Source organism: Salvia hispanica, chromosome 3 (assembly GCF_029641045.1).
Source record: "Salvia hispanica isolate PSC_SH4W2 chromosome 3, Shi_PSC_v1, whole genome shotgun sequence".
In the NCBI taxonomy this organism is placed as follows: domain Eukaryota; kingdom Viridiplantae; phylum Streptophyta; class Magnoliopsida; order Lamiales; family Lamiaceae; genus Salvia; species Salvia hispanica.
The window spans coordinates 34,203,325-34,225,329 of NC_142694.1; the positions used below are offsets into that span (position 1 = coordinate 34,203,325).

Consider the following 22,005-nt stretch of genomic DNA (forward strand, 5'->3'; position numbering starts at 1 on the left):
CAACAACTTTCAGGTTCAAATTGCACTGCTTGGCAAACGGTGTTAGAGTAAAGGACGGAAAGCAATCATAAGGAAAGGAACTTAATAAAATATTGAATGGAAAAAAACAACTCTACCAACTGTTCGACTAAATAACTGAAAGAAAATACTAATGTAATCTCAATTAAATCCTCCGCAGGAGGCCACAGTATCTTTACTGATTAATACCCGTGATCTTCTACCAGATGCCCTCTCAACAAGAGGTTCATCTATTATAGATGTGAACAGATAAGAGATAAGGAAAGAGATGTCCTATCCTAAATCTAAAAGAGATACTCAAAAAATCAAATAAAGAGATATATACTCAAACAAAATCTTCTAAATATTTATTCCCTTAATCCTTATCATGCCCATCTATATCTTGCTGTTGATTTCTTCAGAACACAGCCCGAGGCCCTCGTTTGTATACTTTCCATTCTGTATTCGTATTAGACAGCTAGTGGCGGAAAAACATTCCATGAGTAGTTGCAGCCCCAAAATCTCCCTGGGCCATGGGTGTTTGCTCTGTATCTATTACTATCACCATCAACAAGTTTTACCTTTTTAAAGAATTTATCCAAATTAGCAGAGGCATGTGATTCAGTATGTGGTGTCTTCAAGCTACCATGCGCCAGCTGAACAGCATTGTCTGGTTTTTCTGCAGTAGTATAAGCTGTTTCAGGAAGGGGTTACCTGCTGATTATTTGTATACACGAAAGAATTGGGACAGTTTGGCCTGCTCCTGGGTTTTGAGCAGCTGCATCATTTCCAGTAGGATCAAAAGAATTTTTGACCAGTATAAGTCGTTTCAGGAAGCGGTCCCTGCTGATACTTTGTGTACAGGAAAGAACTGGGAACGCCGGTTTGGCCTGCTCCTGGATTTTGAGCAGCTGCATCGTTTCCATTAGGATCAAAAGCATTTTGACCACTATAAGCAGTTTCAGGAAGGGGTCCCTGCTGATAGTTTGTATGCATGAAAGAACTGTGACTGCCTATTCAGCCTGCTCCTGGGTTCTGAGCAGCTGCAGCATTTCCATAGGGATCAAAAGCATTTTGACCGATATAAGCCATTTCAGGAATGGATCCTAGCTGATAGTTTGTATTTATGAAAGAACCGGGACCGGTTTGGCCTGCTCCTGGATTTTGAGCAGCTGCATTATTTCCATAAGGATCAAAAGCATTTCGACCAGTATAATCCGTTTCCAGAAGGGGTCCCTGCTGATAGTTTGTATACATGAAAGAACTGGGACTGCCGATTCGGCCTGCTCCTAGGTTTTGAGCAGCTGCAGCATTTCCATAGGGATCAAAAGCATTTTGACCGACATAAGCCATTTCAGGAAGGAGTCCCAGCTGATAGTTTGTATTTATGAAAGAACCGGGACCGGTTTGGCCTGCTCCTGGATTTTGAGCAGCTGCATTATTTCCATAAGGATCAAAAGCATTTTGACCAGTATAATCCGTTTCCAGAAGGGGCCCCTGCTGATAGTTTGAACACATGAAAGTACTGGGACTGCCGATTCGGCCTGCTCCTAGGTTTTGAGCAGCTGCAGCATTTCCATAGGGATCAAAAGCATTTTGACCGACATAAGCCATTTCAGGAAGGGGTCCCAGCTGATAATTTGTATTTATGAAAGAACCGGGACCGGTTTGGCCTGCTCCTGGATTTTGAGCAGCTGCATTATTTCCATAAGGATCAAAAGCATTTCGACCAGTATAATCAGTTTCCAGAAGGGGTCCCTGCTGATAGTTTGTATACATGAAAGAACTGGGACTGCCGATTCGGCCTGCTCCTGGGTTTTGAGCAGCTGCAGCATTTCCATAGGGATCAAAAGCATTTTGACCGATATAAGCCATTTCAGGAAGGGGTCCCAGCTGATAGTTTGTATTTATGAAAGAACCGGGACCGGTTTGGCCTGCTCCTGGATTTTGAGCAGCTGCATTATTTCCATAAGGATCAAAAGCATTTTGACCAGTATAATCCGTTTCCAGAAGGGGCCCCTGCTGATAGTTTGAACACATGAAAGTACTGGGACTGCCGATTCGGCCTGCTCCTAGGTTTTGAGCAGCTGCAGCATTTCCATAGGGATCAAAAGCATTTTGACCGACATAAGCCATTTCAGGAAGGGGTCCCAGCTGATAGTTTGTATTTATGAAAGAACCGGGACCGGTTTGGCCTGCTCCTGGATTTTGAGCAGCTGCATTATTTCCATAAGGATCAAAATCATTTTGACCAGTATAAACCATTTCAGGAAGGGATCCCTGCTGATAGTAGGTATGGACGAAAGAACTGGGACCAGTTTGGCCTGATCCAAGGTTTTGAGCAGCTGCAACATTTCCATTAGGATCAAAAGCATTTTGACCAGTATAAACCATTTCAGAAATGGGTCCCTGCTGAAAGTTTGCATACTCAAAAAAACTGGAACCGGTTTGGCCTGCTCCTGGGTTTTGAGCAGCTGCAGCATTTCCATTAAAATCAAAACCATTTTGACCAGCATAAGCCGTATAATCCATTTCAGGAAGGGGTCCCTGCTGATAGTATGTATACATGAAAGAATTAGGACTGGCTTGGCCTGATCCTGGGTTTTGAGCAGATGCAGCATTTCCATTATGATCAAAAGCATTTTGACCAGCATAAGCCGTTTCAGGAGGGGGTCCCTGTTGATAGTTTGTATACACGAAAGAACTCAGACCGGTTTGGCCAGTTCCTAGGTTTTGAGCAGCTGCAGCATCTCCGTTAGGATCAAAAGCATTTTGACCAGTATATGCCGTTTCAGGAAAGGGACCCTGCTGATATTTTGTATACACCAAAGAACTGGAATCGCCTTGGCCTACTCCTGGGTTTTGAGCAGCTGCAGTATCTCTATTAAAATCAAAACCATTTTGAAAAGTATAAGCAGTTTCAGGAAGACGTCCCTGATAGTTTGTATACACAAAAGAACTGGAACAGGTTTGGCCTGCTCCTGTGTTTTCAGCAGCTACAGCTTTTCCTTTAGGATCACAAGCATTTTGACCAGTATTAGCTGTTTGAGGAAGGGGTCTCCGCTGATAGTTCGTATGCACAAAAGAACTTGGACCAGTTTGGCCTGATCCTGGGTTTTGAGCAGCTGCAGCATTTCCATTAAAATCAAAACCATTTTGACCAGAATAAGCCGTGTAATCCATTTCAGGAAGGAGTCCCTCCTGATTGTATGTATACATGAAAGAACTGGGACCGCTTTGTCCTGCTCCTGGGTTTTGCACAGCTGCAGCATTGCCATTAGGATCGAAAGCATTTTGATCAGCATAAGCCGTTTCAGAAAGGGGTCCTTGCTGATAGTTCGTATAGATGAATGAACTGGGACCTGTTTGGCCTGATTCTGAGTGTTGAGCAGCTGCAGCATTGCCATTAGGATCAAAAGCATTTTGATCAGCATAAGCCGTATCAGGAAGGAGTCCCTGTTGATACTTTGTACAGACGAAAGAACTCAGACCAGTTTGGCCTGCTCCTGGGTTTTGAGCAGCTGCAGCATTTCCGGTAGGATCAAAAGCATTTTGACCAGTGTAAGCCGTTTCAGGAAAGGGACTCTGCTGATAGTTCGTATCCACGAAAGAACTGGAATCGGTTTGGCCTATTCCTGGGTTTTGAGCATCTGCAGTATCTCCATTAGTATCACAATCATTTTCACAAGTATTAGCAGTTTCAGGAAGACGTCCCTGATAGTTCGTATACACAAAAGAACTGAAACAGGTTTGGCCTGCTCCGGTGTTTTCAGAACCTACAGCTTTTCCTTTAGGATCACAAGCATTTGGACCCGTATTAGCTGTTTCAGGAAGGGGTCCCTGATAGTTCGTATGCACGAAAGAACTGGGAGCGGTTTGGCCTGTTCCTGTGTTTTCAGCAGCTATAGCTTTTCCTTTAGGGTGACAAGCCTTTTGACCAGTATTAGCTGTTTCAGGAAGGGGTCCCTGACAGTTCGTATGCACGAAAGAACTGGGAGCGGTTTGGCCTGCTCCTGTGTTTTCAGCAGCTTCAGCTTTTCCTTTAGGGTGACAAGCATTTTGGCCAGTATTAGCTGTTTCAGGAAGGGGTCCCTGACAGTTCGTGTGCACGAAAGAACTGGGAGCGGTTTGGCCTGCTCCTGTGTTTTCAGCTACAGCTATTCCTTTAGGATCACAAGCATTTTGAACAGGGAAACTTGTATTTGATATCTCTCGTCGAACCCAAGGAACTGGTTTGGCTGATTTGGAAAATACCGGTGTTGCTATTTCCAAAGCCATAAATGGCTTATTGCAATTGAGACAAAGAAGAGTGCGGTTGCAATACATCTTAAGATACTCAAAATGCCTATTGCATCCACGGCAGACAGTCCAAAAGGTATCGGATCTAACATGGTAGGAAGCCGGATTTTGAGTCCTGGCCTTCTTTGCAGTTTTACTCCGCGACTTCCAGGTAGAATTTAAACTAGAAGGAACAGCAGTATGTGCAGAAGCTGATGGACCACCAGTGTGTCCTGGAACATTTTGTTGACTTGGCTGGGATGGTACAGATGGAACTTTCTTTTTTCTTTTCCGGGGTGAAGCAGATGGAACTTTCTGTTGACTTGGTACAGATGGCGCTTTCCGTTTACTTTGTCGGGGTGATGCCGACGGAACATTCTGTTGACTTGCGCGAGTATGTGCATGATTCCATGCCCCGCACGGTGCTGATGGACCACCTGTTTGTGTTAGGACAGTCTTTTGGACTCGCCCATATCCCCTCCTTTGGTTATATGCCACCCTCTTTTCTTCATCGGATAACAAATTCCAGGCTTCTGAAATGAGTTTAAATGCGCCATCTGCCCCAACAGAAGTATTTTTATCTGGGTGCAGCTTTAGTGCAAGCTTCTTGAACTGCTTTTTTATGGTATCGTGATCATCTGAAGGGTTCACACATAGCACTCGATACCAATCTACTTCCCCATCTATCTTCTCCCCAGATAGATACACATCCAAGGTTGTCAGTAGCTGTGTAATACCATAAAGCTCTGGATATAAAGCTTGAGCTTTCAGCGCTAACTTCTTTGCACCGAGATAATCCATCTGATCTATCATGCTCTCAGCAATTGACTTTGCCCGGGTTGCTTCATCTTTATTGCACTCCATATTTGTTATATTAACAGGGTCAGAAAGAGCACTCAGCATAACCTGACAGCAGCTGAAGCAACCAACATAGAAAGCGAAGAGAAATTAAGTTGAGTTGAAACATGAGCAATATTAATTGTAGAATTAAAAGTTAAACAACCCAGGTAAAACAAAGTTCAAAACAAGCATTTGATCTGAAATCAATCATTCACAGAAGTTCAAAACATTCAATGTGGAATCAATGTCTCCTCTATTTATTCTCCCTCTTGTAAAAATGATATACAAAATTGAATTTAAAGGAATTGATATTATGTGTGCAATTTATGTACAGTGTGTGTGTAGTGTGTGTGTGTAGTGTGTGTAGTGTGTGTGTGTGGTGTGTGAAAGTGCCCAATTCTATAACTATTTGGAACAACAATTTTCTACTTTTGATAGTAAATACAAATTGTGGAACTGGAAGGAATTGGAATTGTATTTAAATTCCAAATCCAAATATTTTGTGGTCCCAAGCGCTGGAATTGGGTTTTAAGGGGCTCCAATTCCGATTCCACGATACGTAACAGATCCTAAATGTTGTGGAAGTTTTGTCATTTCAGAATTGGATACTATTTTAGGGCACCCAGAAAAGGAATAGTTCATATGTGAACTGGTGAGCATTTTCGTATACGTTTAGCTAACATAAATATAATTAATTACACACGGGATTTATATGCCAGCTCATCAAGAGCTCGTTTCAACCACGTGTCGGAAGTTGACAAGTTTCAAACAAGTACTCAGCAAACCATTTTAAACAGCAAAGTGGCAAAACAGCAAACCATTTCAAACACGTGTTGATATCAGCTAATTCTGCGCGCAACTACCTAACTTGTGCGTGAATGATCTACGTTATAACGGCTAATTCACCAGTTTTAAATTTTATGTGCAACTAATGCATTTATAGTCAATACAGACCTAGTTTCTTTCATACTTCTGTAACCATGACATACTGATAATGACACTATGACTAGTCATTACCCAAGAAGAGACTGAAAGTAGGGGAAGTTTTGTCATTTCAAAATTGGATATTGTTTAAATGCACCCTCAAAAGAAATCAGTTCGATGTGTGAACTGATGAGCATTTTTCTTTTAAGTTTAGAATACATGAATTTAATTAATTACACCCTACATTAATATGCCAGTTCACCACAAGCTCCTTTCAAAGACGTGTCGGAAGTTAACTAGTTACAAACTTATTCAGCTGCTAAAACAGCAAACTGTTTTAAACACGTGTTGATAACAACTAATGCGCGCGACTACCTAATTTGCGCTCAAATAATCTATTATAACAGCTTATTCAACAGTTCAAATTTTACGTGGAACTAATGCATCTATATAAATGTTTATCTTGCACAAATACACATTGATTTGATGCGTGACTAAATATTTGATCGACTCAGTTCATGTGCCACTAATCTAACTTATAGTGACTAAATCAAACAGTTCAATTCTTAGCCTTGACTAATTCATTTCATAAGAACTGTTTCTTCTGCATCTACCATTCATGAACACAAGAATGTGAACCAATCCGGTTGAAACTGAATTTTTCATTTTCCAAGCACACCAAATTTAATTTGAACTCTTGTAGCATCAATCCAATATGGAAGGCACATGCAAAGAACATTAAAACACAGCAGCGCATAAGTCAATAAAGCACATTACTCCAAACCTAGTAAATTCTTCAGCAAAAAATCCCTAATCGCAGCCCAGACCTAGAAAAACAGAAATCATCTAAAGCAACAAGTAAAACAGCTCAAAAACCCTAGAAAGCAAAAACAAAAAACAAAATGACAGCACAAAAAAGATCAAGCAGTGGATCTGTAAGATTGAACTCACACATCAACTCTTGCTCAATTTAACACATTAGTACAATTCAACACGAGATGACAAGTTCAACATAAAAATCAAAACTTAAACATGAGAATAAAGAACAAGTATTACCAGTAAAGATGAGAACTTCAATCAGATAGAGTTGAAAGCTCCTGCTTTGTGACCTTTCCTTGAAGAGCACCAAACTGAATCTGTAAATGGAAAAGGTTGTGAATATTCAGAGGTTTTCACAGGATTTTTATACTACAAAAATACTTCACTAGAGTTATAAATTAACCATGGTTATTACACAATTTATCTTAACCAGAGTTACTTTTTTAACTCTCATTTTATTTTTGGAAAATTGCATTTAAATGCAAGAACATGTAATTGGTTATTTTTGTCATTTTGTAAATTTTCAAAATAAAATGGTTAATCTATGTAACAGAAAGAATAGTGAATTTACAATCTTTCCACTAATTCTGAAAGATTCCTTTTCTTTGAATTAAAATAACTAATTCCATTGGCCTGGAACTATAAATTTATTAGAATCTGACTACCAAAAACTGACCAACTTAACTTTGTTTTGTATCTTTAACTTGTCTTTGGGTCTTCTGCTTTGCTGCTTTTTCCAGGTTTCTTAGGGGTTTGGATTCAACGGCTGATCAACAATGCAGACGATTTTTTCAGCATTTCCATAAGCAAAACCACTGTCAGTTTGTGACCAGCTCTTACGATTTTGTTGTCCAAAAAGCATCTGAAAATAGATTATAAATAGCCCCATTAGCAACATCACTATAATTGACAAGTTCTAGTCCCAAAATCATATAGGAAAATATAAGGGTCTCAGAAAAGCTAAAGATTGCAACAGTTGATACATGCAAAAAAAGTGATAATGATCCACAAAAAGGTTTAAGTGTTTAACTCATCAGGTGGAACATCCCAGAGTCCATTTTAGGCAAAGCCCGTGTTGTTGGGAGCGCACCAAGGCGATTCGGTAAAAATACGGAGCATGAGCCGCACGAATCAGCATGCACTAATGACTGTACAGATTAAGTTCTCAAGAGTTGGATGACAGTAAAATTTTAGACTTAGATATTACAGACTATTAATTACTTGAGATGGTCTGCCTCATTGTACACACCAAAAGAGGATATACAATTAATATCATTCTAATTAATAGTATTATAATTATTACAAAAGTTTTCCACTAATTACTTTCATATAAGAACATCAAAAGTTACATTAATTAGAGGTGCAAATAACATTAAATGAGTGTAATTACTAACACAACTATTATAATTAGTATCCTTATTAGAGTTATAGGTGTATTTTACTGTTTGTAAATTTGGAAAATGACATTAAATAGCAAATCTCAAAGACAAATTGTTGCTGACGAGGATAATAATTACCTGAAGATCCATACCTCCAAAACTTGGAATCTGATCCAGTGTGCATTGGGGGTGCCCAGTAGCATAATCAAATCAGTGGTAATTTCCTTGTTAGGATATGCTAAATACTTTATCTAAGTACTTACAGGTGAAAACATTAGGCATATAACTGAAGGGAAGGAATGAAAACCCGAAACTATGGACTTTGCTTAGATTAAAAGACAATCCAGCAGTATAAAATAATTTTTTTGCATTAATCTTAGTGATAAAATCACAGATTGTACGGAGCTTGTGCCTCGGAAAAACAGTATAGTCAGGTACACAACTTAAAAAGGAATTTTCTATAATGGCGAAACACATTCATTACTAAACAAACAAAAGGGGTTTTTTTTAAAGAAAATAGATGAACAGCAAGGATACACAGGTCAGGACATCCCACTACTAATAACATAACTAATTTCTATTACCATCAGTCGCTTAGCTTCTTCAAATCTCCTTTTGAGTATTAAGCACCAACAAATTTCGGGTTCTATCTCTGATACTGCTAGGCAGACAATGTTAGAGCAACCAATAGGAAAGTGATGCAGAAGAGTAATATCAACAACTATCGACTCACACAGATAATCACACACCAATTATATAATAAAAGGAACTGAATAAAATAATGAATGGAAAAAAAACTCTACTAACTGTTTGACTAAATAACTGAAAGAAAACTAACTTAATCTCAATTAACTCCTCTGTAGGAGGCCACGGTATTCTTTCCTGACTGAAAGAGATAAGGAAAGAAATATTCTATCCTAAATCAAAAGCGTCTTTTCTAAATAAAAGGGAGATACTCAAACAAAATCAAATAAAAGAGATATATACTCAAACAAAATCTTCTAGATATTTATTTCCTTAATCCTTATCATGACCATCTATATCTTGCTGTTGATTTCTTCCAAACAATGCCGGAGGCACTCGTTTGTATACTTTCCATTCTATATTCGTATCAGACAGCTAGTAGCGGAAAGTCTTCTCATGAGCAGTTTCAGCCCCGAAATCTCCCTGGGCCATATTGTGGTTTGCTCTGTATCCATACTATCACCAGCATCTAGTTTTACCTTTTTAAAGAATTTATCCAAATTAGCAGAGGCTTGTGATTCAGGATGTGGTCTCTTCAAGCTACCATGCGCCAGCTGAAAAACAGTATCTGGTTTCTCTGCAGTAATATAAGTTGTTTCAGGAAGGGGGTACCTGCTAATAGTTTGTACACACGAAAAAATTAGAACCAGTTTGGCCTGCTCATGGGTTTTGAGCAGCTGCAGCATTTCCATTAAAATAAAAACCATTTTGACTGGTATAACCCGTATAATACGTTTCAGGAAGGGGTCCCTACTGATAGTATGTATACACGAAAGAACTGGGATCGGTTTGGCCTACTCCTGGGTTCTGAGCAGCTGCAGTATCTCCATTAGTATCACAAGCATTTTCACAAGTATTAGCAGTTTCAGGAAGGCGTCCCTGATAGTTCGTATACACAAAAGATCTGGAACAGGTTTGGCCTGCTCCTGTGTTTTCAGCAGCTACAGCTTTTCCTTAAGGGTGACAAGCATTTTGACCAGTATTAGCTGTTTCAGGAAGGGGTCCCTGACAGTTCGTATGCACGAAAGAACTGGGAGTGGTTTGGCCTGCTCTTGTGTTTTCAGCAGCTACAGCTTTTCCTTTAGGATCACAAGCATTTTGAACAGGGAAACTTGTGTTTGATATCTCTCGTCGAACCCAAGGAACCGGTTCGGCTGATTTGGAAAATACCGGCATTGCTATCTCCTAAGCCATAAATAGCTTATTACAATTGAGACAAAGAAGAGTACGGTTGCATTACATCTTAAGATACTCTAAATGCCTATTGCATCCACGGCAGACAGTCCAAAAGGTATCGGATCTAACATGGTAGGAAGCCGGATTTTGAGTCCTGGCCTTCTTTGCAGTTTCACTCCGCGACTTCCAGGTAGAATTTGAATTAGAACGACCAGCAGTATGTGCAGCAGCTGATGGACCACCAGTGTGTCCTGGAACATTTTGTTGACTTGGCTGGGATGGTACAGATGGAACTTTCTTTTTTCTTTTCCGGGGTGAAGCAGATGGAACTTTCTGTTGACTTGGTACAGATGGCGCTTTCCGTTTACTTTGTCGGGGTGATGCCGACGGAACATTCTGTTGACTTGCGCGAGTATGTGCATGATTCCATGCCCCGCACGGTGCTGATGGACCACCTGTTTGTGTTAGGACAGTCTTTTGGACTCGCCCATATCCCCTCCTTTGGTTATATGCCACCCTCTTTTCTTCATCGGATAACAAATTCCAGGCTTCTGAAATGAGTTTAAATGCGCCATCTGCCCCAACAGAAGTATTTTTATCTGGGTGCAGCTTTAGTGCAAGCTTCTTGAACTGCTTTTTTATGGTATCGTGATCATCTGAAGGGTTCACACATAGCACTCGATACCAATCTACTTCCCCATCTATCTTCTCCCCAGATAGATACACATCCAAGGTTGTCAGTAGCTGTGTAATACCATAAAGCTCTGGATATAAAGCTTGAGCTTTCAGCGCTAACTTCTTTGCACCGAGATAATCCATCTGATCTATCATGCTCTCAGCAATTGACTTTGCCCGGGTTGCTTCATCTTTATTGCACTCCATATTTGTTATATTAACAGGGTCAGAAAGAGCACTCATCATAACCTGACAGCAGCTGAAGCAACCAACATAGAAAGCGAAGAGAAATTAAGTTGAGTTGAAACATGAGCAATATTAATTGTAGAATTAAAAGTTAAACAACCCAGGTAAAACAAAGTTCAAAACAAGTTCATTTATCTGAAATCAATCATTCACACAAGTTCAAAACATTCAATGTGGAATCAACGTCTCCTCTATTTATTCTCCCTCTCGTAAAAATGATATACAAAATTGAATTTGAAGGAATTGATATTATGTGTGCAATTTATGTGCAGTGTGTGTGTGGTGTGTGAAAGTGCCTAATTCTATAACCATCTGGAATAACAATTTTCTACTTTTTGAACTCACACATCAACACTTGCTCAATTTAACACAATAGTACAATTCAAGACGAGAGATGACAAGTTCAACATATAAATCAAACCTTAAACATGAGAGTAAAGAAGAAGTATTACCAGTAAATATGAGAACTTCAATCAGCTGGAGTTGAAAGCTCCTGCTTAGTGAACTTTCTTTGGAGAGCACCAAATTGAAAGGGGGGGAGAAGTCAAAAACTTTTTCAAAGAGAAAAGAGAATACTGAGATGTAAATTTATCTATAAATGGAATAAAAGGTTGTGACTATAGAAGGGTTTTCACAGGATTTCTATCCCCTCCTTTGGTTATATGCCACCCTCTTTCCTTCATCGGATAGCAAATTCCAGGCTTCTGAAATGAGTTTAAATGCGCCATCTGCCCCAATAGAAGTATTTTTATCTGGGTGCAGCTTTAGTGCAAGCTTCTTGAACTGCTTTTTTATGGTTTCGTGATCATCTGAAGGGTTCACACATAGCACTCGATACCAATCTACTTCCCCATCTATCTTCTCCCCAGATAGATACACATCCAATGTTGACAGCAGCTGTGTAATACCAGAAAGCTCTGGATATAAAGCTTGAGCTTTCAGCGCTAACTTCTTTGCACCGAGATAATCCATCTGTTCTATCATGCTCTCAGCAATTAACTTTGCCCGGGTTACTTCATCTTTATTGCACTCCATATTTGTTATATTAACAGGGTCAGAAAGAGCACTCAGCATAACCTGAAGCAACCAACATGGAAAGAGAAGAAAATAAAGTTGAACATGAGTAATATTAATTGTAGAATCAAAAGTTAACCCAGTCAAAACAAAGTTCAAAACAAGTTCATTTGATCTGAAACCATTCATTCGCACAAGTTCAAAACATTCAATGTGGAATCAATGTCTCATATATTTATTCTCCCTCTCGTAAAAATGATATACAAAATTGAATTTGAAGGAATTGATATTATGTGTGCAATTTATGTGCAGTGTGTGTGTGGTGTGTGAAAGTGCCCAATTCTATAACTATCTGGAATAACAATTATCTACTTTTTGAACTCACACACAACTCTTGCTCAATTTAACACATTAGTACAATTCAACACTAGAGATGACAAGTTCAACATATAAATCAAAACTTAAACATGAGAGTAAAGAAGAAGTATTACCAGTAAAGATGAGAACTTCAATCAGCTGGAGTTGAAAGCACATGCTTAGTGAACTTTCTTTGGAGAGCACCAAATTGAAAGGGGGGAGAAGTCAAAAACTTCCCTAAAGAGTAAATAGAATACTGAAATTTAAATTTATCTGTAAATGGAATAAAAGGTTGTGACTATAGAAGGGTTTTCACAGGATTTTTATCCCCTCCTTTGGTTATATGCCACCCTCTTTTCTTTATCGGATAGCTAATTCAAAGCTTCTGAAATGAGTTTAAATGCACCATCTGACCCAACAGAAGTATTTTATGTGGGTGCAGCTTTAGTGCAAGCTTCTTGAACTGCTTTTTTATGGTTTCATGATCATCTGAAGGGTTCACACATAGCACTCGATGACCAATCTACTTCCCCATGTATCTTCTCCCCAGATATACACACATCCAAGCTTGTCAGCAGCTTTTGTCATTTCAAAATTGGATACTATTTTAGGGCACCCAGAAAAGGAATAGTTCATATGTGAACTGGTCATTTCCGTACAAGTTTAGATAACATGAATATAATTAATTACACACGGGATTTATATGCCAGCTCATCAAGAGCTCGTTTCAACCATGTTTTGGAAGTTGACAAGTTTCAAACAAGTACTCAGCAAACCATTCTAAACAGCAAACCGTTTCAAACACGTGTTGATATCAGCCAATTCTGTGCACAACTACCTAACTTGCCCGCGAATAATCTATGTTATAACGGCTAATTCACCAGTTTTAAATTTTATGTGCAACTAATGCATTTATAGTCAATACAGAGCTAATCCCTTCATACTTCTGTAACCATGACATACTGATATTGACACTATGACTAGTCATTACCCAAGAAGAGACTGAAAGTAGGGGAAGTTTTGTCATTTCAAAATTGGATATTGTTTAAATGCACCCTCAAAAGAAATCAGTTCGATGTGTGAACTGATGAGCATTTTTCTTTTAAGTTTAGAATACATGAATTTAATTAATTACACCCTACATTAATATGCCAGTTCACCACAAGCTCCTTTCAAAGACGTGTCGGAAGTTAACTAGTTACAAACTTATTCAGCTGCTAAAACAGCAAACTGTTTTAAACACGTGTTGATAACAACTAATGCGCGCGACTATCTATTATATCAGCTTATTCAACAGTTCAAATTTTACGTGGAACTAATGCATCTATATAAATGTTTATCTTGCACAAATACACATTGATTCGATGCGTGACTAAATATTTGATCGACTCAGTTCATGTGCCACTAATCTAACTTATAGTGACTAAATCAAACAGTTCAATTCTTAGCCTTGACTAATTCATTTCATAAGCACTGTTTCTTCTGCATCTACCATTGCATGAACACAAGAATGTGAACCACTCCGGTTGAAACTGAATTTTTCATTTTCCAAGCACACCAAATTTAATTTGATGCAAAGAACATTAAAACACAGCAGCGCACAAGTCAATAAAGCACATTACTCCAAACCTAGTAAATTCTTCAGCAAAAAATCCCTAATCGAGGCCCAGACCTAGAAAAATAGAAATCATCTAAAGCAACAAGTAAAACAGCTCAAAACCCCTAGAAAGCAAAAAACAAAAAACTAAATGACAGCACAAAAAAGATCAAGCAGTGGATCTGTAAGATTGAACTCACACATCAACTCTTGCTCAATTTAACACATTAATACAATTCAACACTAGAGATGACAAGTTCAACATAAAAATCAAAACTTAAACATGAGAATAAAGAACAAGTATTACCAGTAAAGATGAGAACTTCAATCAGCTAGTGTTGAAAGCTCCTGCCTTGTGAACTTTCCTTGAAGAGCACCAAACTAAAAGGGGGGGAGAAGTCAAAAACTTTTTCAAAGAGAAAAGAGAATACTGAGATGTAAATTTATCTATAAATGGAATAAAAGGTTGTGACTATAGAAGGGTTTTCACAGGATTTCTATCCCCTCCTTTGGTTATATGCCACCCTCTTTCCTTCATCGGATAGCAAATTCCAGGCATCTGAAATGAGTTTAAATGCGCCATCTGCCCCAATAGAAGTATTTTTATCTGGGTGCAGCTTTAGTGCAAGCTTCTTGAACTGCTATTTTATGGTTTCGTGATCATCTGAAGGGTTCACACATAGCACTCGATACCAATCTACTTCCCCATCTATCTTCTCCCCAGATAGATACACATCCAATGTTGACAGCAGCTGTGTAATACCAGAAAGCTCTGGATATAAAGCTTGAGCTTTCAGCGCTAACTTCTTTGCACCGAGATAATCCATCTGCTCTATCATGCTCTCAGCAATTGACTTTGCCCGGGTTGCTTCATCTTTATTAGACTCCATATTTATTATATTAACAGGGTCAGAAAGAGCACTCAGTATAACCTGACAGCAGCTGAAGCAACCAAACATGGAAAGAGAAGAGAAATTAAGTTGAGCTGAAACATGAGTAATATTAATTGTAGAATCAAATGTTAAACAACCCAGTCAAAACAAAGTTCAAAACAAGTTCATTTATTCACACAAGTACAAAACATTCGATGTGGAATCAACGCTTCCCCCCTATTTATTTCCCCTCTCGTAAAAATGGTATACAAAATTGAATTTGAAGGAATTGATATTATGTAAGTGTGCAATTTGTGTGCAATTTGTGTGCAATTTATGTGCAGTGTGTGTGTAGTGTGTGTGCAGTGTGTGTGGTGTGTGAAAGTGCCCAATTCAATAACTATTTGGAATTCCAATTTTCCACTTTTGATATGGAATACAAATTTTGGAATTGGTAGGAATTGGAATTGTATTTAAATTCCAAATCCAAATATTTTGTGGTTCCAAGCATTGGATTCGGAACTGAAGGCTCCAATTGTAATTCCACACTACCGAACAGAGACTAAAAGTTGGGGAAAATTTTGACATTTCAAAATTCGATACTCTTTTAGGGCACCCAGAAAAGGAATAGTTTGACGTGTGAGCTCAAGAGCATTTTCGTTTACGTTTAGATTACATAAGTATAATTAATTAATCTAGGTAACAGAAATTGCATTTTACATAACTTTAGGGAAAGAATAGTGAATTTACAATCGAATGACTAATTCTGAAAGATTCCTTTTTCTTTAAATTAAAATAACTAATTCCATTGGCCTGGGACTATTTACTTATTAAAATCTGAGTACCAAGAATTGATCAACTTAACTTTGTTTTGTATCTTTAACTTGGCTTTGGGTCTTCTGCTTTGCTGCCTTTTCTGGGTTTCTTAGGGGTTCACATTCGACGGTTGATCAACAATGCAGACGAATTTGTCAGCATTTCCACAAGCAAAAGCACTGTGTCAGTTTGTGACCAGCTCTTACGATTTTGTTGTCCAAAACAGCATCTGAAAATAGATTACAGATAGTCCCATAAGCAATATTACTATAGTTGACAAGTTCTAGTCCTAAAATACTATAGCAAAATATAAGGGACTCAGAAAAGCTAAAGTTTGCAACAGTTGATACATTCAAAAAAAGTGATAATGATCCCAAAAAAAAGTTTACCTCATCAGGTAGAACATCCCAGAGTCCATTGTAGGCAAAGCCCATGTTGTTAGGAGCTCACCAAGGAGATTCGGTAAAAATCCAGAGTGCGCGCCACATGAATCAGGGTGTTCAGATTAAGTTCTTAAGAGTTGGATGGGAGTAAAATTTCTATGTTTAGATATTACTTGAGATGGTCTACCTCATTGTACACACCAAAAGAGGCCATACAATTAATATCTAATTAATACTTATCATTCTAATTATCACAATAGTCATCCACTAATTACTTTCTTATAGGAATATAAAAAGTTACATTAATTAGGTTAAATCGAGGTGCACAGAACATTAAATGGGTGTAATTACTAACACAACAATTATAATTAGTACTCTTAAAAGAGTCATAGGTGTAATTTACTGTTTAAAAATCTGGCAAATGACATTAAAAATCACAATTCCCAAAGCCAAATTGTTGCTGGCGAGGATATAAGTGCTTGAAAATATTTGACAGGAATCATACCTCCAAAACTTGGAATCTGATCCATAGTGCATTGGGGATGCCCAGTAGCATAATCAAAATCAATGGTAATTTCCTTCTTAGAATATGTTAAATACTTTATCAAAAGTACTTACAGCTGAAAACAGTAGGCATATAACTGAAGAAGGAATGACAACCCAAAACTACCAGCTGTGCTTAGATTATTAAAAGACAATCCATCAGTATAAAACAATTTTTTTGCTTTTCTCTAATTGATAAAATCACAGATCATACTAAGCTTGTGCCCCAGAACAACAGTATAGTCAGATAAAGGACTTAAAAAGGAATCTTCTATAATGGCAAAACACATTCATTACTAAACAAACAAAAGGGGGGTTTTGTTAAAGAAATTAGATGAACAGCAAGGACACACAGGTCACTTCTATTACCATCATGTCCTTTGCATATTGTTGTTCTACCTATATTATCCCAGTCAAGTATTTTCCTCAGTTGATCTACATATTGGAGTCGCTTAGCTTCTTCAGAATCTCCTTTTGAGTATTGGAGACCAACAGCTTTCGGGTTTCAGCCCCAAAATATCCCTGAGCCATATTAAGGTTTGCTCTGTATCCATTACTATCACCAGCATCTAGTTTTACCTTTTTAAAGAACTTTTCCAAATTAGCAGGGGCATGTGATTCAGTATGTAGTCTCTTCAAGCTATCACGCGCCTGCTGAACAACATTGTCTGGTTTTTCAGCAGCAGTATTAGCTGTTTCAGGAAGGGGTCCCTGCTGACAGTTTGTATACACAAAAGAACTGGGACTGGTTTGGCCTGCTTCTGGGTTTTGAGCAGCTGCAGCTTTTCCTTTAGGATCACAAGCATTTTGACCAGGATAACTTGTGTGTGAATGCTCCCGTCGAACCCATGGAACCGGTTTGGCTGATTTGGAAAATACAGGCGGTGCTATCTCCAAAGCCAGAAACGGCTTATCACAAATGCGACAAAGAAGAGTATGGCTGCAATACATCTTAAGATACTCAAAATGAGTATTGCATCCATGGCAGACAGTCCAAAAGGCATCAGGTCTAACATGGTAGGGAGCCGGATTTTGAGTCCCAGCCTTCTTCGCAGTTTTATTCTTTGACTTCCTGGTTGAAGTTGTACAAGAAGGACCAGCAGTATGTGCTGCAGCTGATGGACCACCAGTGTGTCCAGGAACTTTCTGTTGGCTTGGCTGGGATGGTACAGAAGGAACTTTCTTTCTACTTTGCCGGGGTGATGCTGATGGAACATTCTGCTGACTTGGCTGAGTATAAGCATAATTCCATGCCCCGCATGGTGCTGATGGACCACCGGTATGTGTTGGGACAGTCTTTTGGACTCCCCCATGTCCCCTCCTTTGGTTATATGCCGATCTCTTTTCTTTATCAGATAGAAAATTCCAGGCTTCTGATATGAGTTTAAATGCGCCATCTGCCCCAACAGAAGTATTTTTATCTGGGTGCAGCTTGAGTGCCAGCTTCCTGAACTGCTTTTTTATGGTATCGTAATCATCTAAAGGGTTCACACATAGCACTCGATACCAATCTACTTCCCCACGTATCTTCTCTGAAGATAGATACACATCCAAGATTGTCAGCAGCTGGTTAATACCATAAAGCTCTGGATATAAAGCTTGAGCTTTCAGCGTTAACTTCTTTGCACCGAGATAATCCTTCTGCTCTAACTTGCGCTCAGCAATTAACTTTGCCCTGGTTGCTTCATCTTTATTGCAATCCATATTTATAATATTAACCGGGTCAGCCAGATCACTCAGCATAACATGTCAGCAGCTGAAGCAACCAACATGGAAACAGAAGAGAAATTAAGTTGAGTTGAAATATGAGTAATATTAATTGTAGAATCCACAGTTTAATCACCCAGGAAAAATAAAGTGACATACAAGCACAAATTAGATCCTTAATGGTACTTCAGTACAACTGATAGGTGAATCCTAAGGTTCTCCAAATTTCAATTCTTTAAGTTAGATCAGTGTGACTTCAAGAAAGGTTAAGAAAAATAAATAAAGTAGCAGCAAATATCAAGCTGTGATATCCCAAGCAAATCAAGTAGCGTCCAAATATCATATTGTGCTCCTGCAGACAATGAGTAAAGGATAGTTACACCCACCGCTACTAGGTATAAGCCACAATGTTATACCCACCGATACTAGGTATAAACCACAATCAATCCTAATTCTGTAGTTATTTCAAATAAACCCCAACAAGTTAAGAACATTCGAGATTGAACAATTTTTCAATCAACTAAAGCCAATACTATTCAGTCTGTTACACTACATTTGATGCGGAATCAATCAATACACAACTTCAAAACATTCAATGTGGAATCAACGCTTCCCCCATTTATAATTAGTTAGATGTGTGAACTGACGAGCATTTTTCTTTTAAGTTTAGAATTCACAAATTTAATTAATTACACCCGACATATATATTCCATTTCACCACCATCTCCTTTCAATCACGTGTCGGAAGTTGACTAGTAATAAACAAGTACTCAGCTGCAAAAACAGTAAACTGTTTTAAACACGTGTTGATAACGGCTAATATTGCGTGCGACTACCTATTTTGCGTTCGAATAATCTATTTATAACGGCCAATACACCAGTTCAAATTTACATGGAGCTAATGCATCTATGTCAATTTTTATCTTGCACAAATATAGATTGGTACTACGCGTGACTAAATATTTGATGCCACTAATCTAACTTATAGCGGCGAAACCAAAAGGTTCTATTCTCTCTCATCCTTGACTAATTCATTTTATAAAAACTGTTTCTTCTGCATCTACCATTGCATGAACACAAGAATGGGAACCACTCCGGATAATGCTGTTTATTTTAATTTTCCAAGCACACCAAATTCAATTCGAATCTTATATACAACGTGAAAGGCACATGCAAAGAACATTAAAATACTGCGCCACACACCTCAATAAAGCATATTACTCCACATTAGTAAATTCTTCAGCAAAAAATCCCTAATCATAGCAAAAACCTAGAAAAGGAGAAATCGTCTAAAGCAACGAGTAAAACAGCTCAAAATCAGCTTAAAACCCTAGAAAACACGACAAAATACAAAATGACAGCACAGGAAGGCGCAAGCAATGGATCTGTGTGATTGAATACACACATCAACTCCGCTCAATTTAACACATTAGTACAATTCAACACCAGAGACGACAAGCTCAGTGTGAAAATCAAAACATAACAATGAGATTAAAGAAGTATTACAAGTAGAGATGAGAACTTCAATCAGCTGGAGTTGAACGCTCCTGCTTTGTGAACTTTCCTTGAAGAGCACCAAATTGAAAAGGGGAGGGGAGGGGAGAGGAGAGGTCAAAAACTCCTCCAGAGAGAAAATAGAAATCGGAATGTAAATTTATCTGTAAATGGAATTAAAAGTGGTGAGTGGTGACTATTGAAGGGTTTTTCACCGCTTTTTATACTAAAAAATTAGTTCACTGTGGTTATAAATTAACCATGGTTATTACACAATTTTGCTTAACTAGAGTTACTTTTTTAACCTTCATTTTATTTGTGGAAAATTGCATTTAAATGCAACCGGTCGGAACCCTGTTCGAGAACCTTCTCGCATAGATTCCCTTCACAAAGTTATCGCCAACAATTAGCTCTTATCCCTTAATGTCAAAGGGCGAGTCAGTGCGTCATTTTTCTTCTCTACCATGACGAATCAATTGACTTAATGTACGAGAGGATACATAATTGGTTATTTTTTGTCATTTTGTAATTTTTCAAATTTAAATAATTAATCAATTTAACAGAGATTGCATTTTTTTTACATGAATATAGAGAAAGAATAGTGAATTTACAAATGTTCTACTAATTTTGAAAGATTCATTTTCTGTAAATTTAAATACAAACTAATTCCAGCATGGGATTATTAATCTATTGAATAATATTTTCTTGATATGTTTGAAAATATTAAGAAAGAATGCCAGCATTTCAATTTTATTTATTATTTAAATTCAATTAATTAGTAGTACGAGTTATAGCAAAATAAGATTTTTTTTTTCTAGTTAAATTGATAGTATTTGAGAAAAATATTAGTATTGTACGTATTATTATACTTTCTACATTCACAATTTTAAGTCTCACCTTGACTTTTTGTGGGCTTTAAATGCGAAGGGAAGTTGGTTATTAAAAATTAGTAGAAAGTGGATACCACTTATATCCTATATTAATTTGATAATGCAACGCGAGTAATGATTTAGTGGTGTGTGGTCTACTTGTCAAAGAAAAAATAAATAAATGAAATTTTAAATCTTGAATGTACCAAAATAAAAAATGAAACATTATTTCGTGTATGTAAAAAATAATATACAACATAAAGAGTATCCATAATTTAAATATAGTTGTATTTAAATTTTGATCGATAAATTATTAATAGGGAATATAATAATAATAATAATAATTATTATTATTATTATAATTAATACACCCTTCGTCTCAGTTTAAGCCAAATGTTTCTATTTTGGCACGAGAATTCAGATACTAGTGTTCAGTGAATTAAATTATAAATAGTAAAGTAGTAGTAATAAATAGGATAAAGTTAGAAAAGTAATAAAGTGATAAAATAAAAAGGAGAAAGAGAAAATAAAATACAAAGAGATAAAAAAATAAAGTGGAAGATATAAGTGAATTAATTATTGTCAACAAATGTATAAAAGTCGCATAATACGGTTTGGGTAGTTGACCTTGTAAAGAAAAGTGGGTAAAAATAAATGAGCGTAATACGAGTCATACTTTCGTCCTTTGAAAATAGAAAGTATTTTCTTTTTGGTTTGTTCCTTAAATATAAATTTTATGTACTTTGAATTTTAGATAATATTTTTCTCTAATGAACTCATCCTCCATTAATAAAATTTTCAATCACTTTTTCATTCTATATCTCTCTTACTTTAGCAATAACTATCATGCATCAAAACTTATATTATTTCAAAAGTTTTCACTTTTTAAAGAGGGAAAGAGTAATAAATTATGAATGGAATATGAAATTCACTTGCTAAAAAATAATAAAGTAGAATAATTATGTCGAATGAAAAAAGAAAATTTGAGATATTTGAAGAAAAAAATAATATAATTCTTTAGGCAGAAAAAAGAGGCCTGACCTATTTGACGCCTGAAAAATACTCCCTCCGTCCCACTTAAAATGCAACATTTGAGAATCTTCACGAGATTTTATGTAGTGTTTTTTTATGAGTTAATGAAGAGATAATAAAGTAAGAGAGATTAAGAAGTAAATATAGAGTTGTTTCCATTTTAGGAAATGTTTCATTTTTAATGAGATAACCAAGAAAAGAAAACGGTGCATTTTTAATGGGATTGAGAGAGTAGTTACAATG

General features: G+C 37.4%; 3 protein-coding genes across 5 annotated transcripts; all 3 read right to left on the reverse strand.

The window, feature by feature from the left end:
* Positions 1–68: 68 nt before the first annotated feature.
* Positions 69–16,691, reverse strand: LOC125214843 (uncharacterized). Of its 3 annotated transcripts, XM_089067806.1 has the most exons (5): positions 8,376–8,546; positions 7,889–8,006; positions 7,543–7,720; positions 7,096–7,175; positions 69–5,191 (listed from the first exon to the last, which is right to left on the reverse strand). In XM_089067806.1, the coding sequence occupies exon 5, from the start codon at positions 5,176–5,178 to the stop codon at positions 1,015–1,017; it is 4,164 nt and encodes a 1,387-aa protein (XP_088923932.1). In that variant the 5' UTR covers positions 5,179–5,191; positions 7,096–7,175; positions 7,543–7,720; positions 7,889–8,006; positions 8,376–8,546; the 3' UTR covers positions 69–1,014. The 3 variants fall into 3 exon arrangements, with proteins under 3 accessions (XP_088923932.1, XP_088923933.1, XP_088923931.1); XM_089067807.1 differs by lacking the exons at positions 7,889–8,006; positions 8,376–8,546 and adding an exon at positions 16,124–16,691; XM_089067805.1 differs by lacking the exon at positions 7,889–8,006 and having other exon boundaries at positions 7,544–7,720.
* On the reverse strand, positions 10,170–11,725 carry LOC125214845 (uncharacterized). The gene is made up of 2 exons (XM_048116029.2): positions 11,531–11,725; positions 10,170–11,091 (listed from the first exon to the last, which is right to left on the reverse strand). The coding sequence occupies exon 2, from the start codon at positions 11,076–11,078 to the stop codon at positions 10,218–10,220; it is 861 nt and encodes a 286-aa protein (XP_047971986.1). The 5' UTR covers positions 11,079–11,091; positions 11,531–11,725; the 3' UTR covers positions 10,170–10,217.
* A 134-nt stretch (positions 16,692–16,825) lies between the features above and the next one.
* On the reverse strand, positions 16,826–20,039 carry LOC125214844 (uncharacterized). Its single transcript, XM_048116028.2, has 2 exons — positions 19,874–20,039; positions 16,826–18,416 (listed from the first exon to the last, which is right to left on the reverse strand). The coding sequence occupies exon 2, from the start codon at positions 18,401–18,403 to the stop codon at positions 17,096–17,098; it is 1,308 nt and encodes a 435-aa protein (XP_047971985.1). The 5' UTR covers positions 18,404–18,416; positions 19,874–20,039; the 3' UTR covers positions 16,826–17,095.
* Positions 20,040–22,005: the final 1,966 nt, after the last annotated feature.

What these genes read in the sequence shown, in the direction of transcription:
- LOC125214844 (XM_048116028.2), bottom strand. Translation starts at nt 18,403, where the DNA reads ATGCTGAGTGATCTGGCTGACCCGGTTAATATTATAAATATGGATTGC.
- LOC125214845 (XM_048116029.2), bottom strand. Translation starts at nt 11,078, where the DNA reads ATGATGAGTGCTCTTTCTGACCCTGTTAATATAACAAATATGGAGTGC.
- LOC125214843 (XM_089067807.1), bottom strand. Translation starts at nt 5,178, where the DNA reads ATGCTGAGTGCTCTTTCTGACCCTGTTAATATAACAAATATGGAGTGC.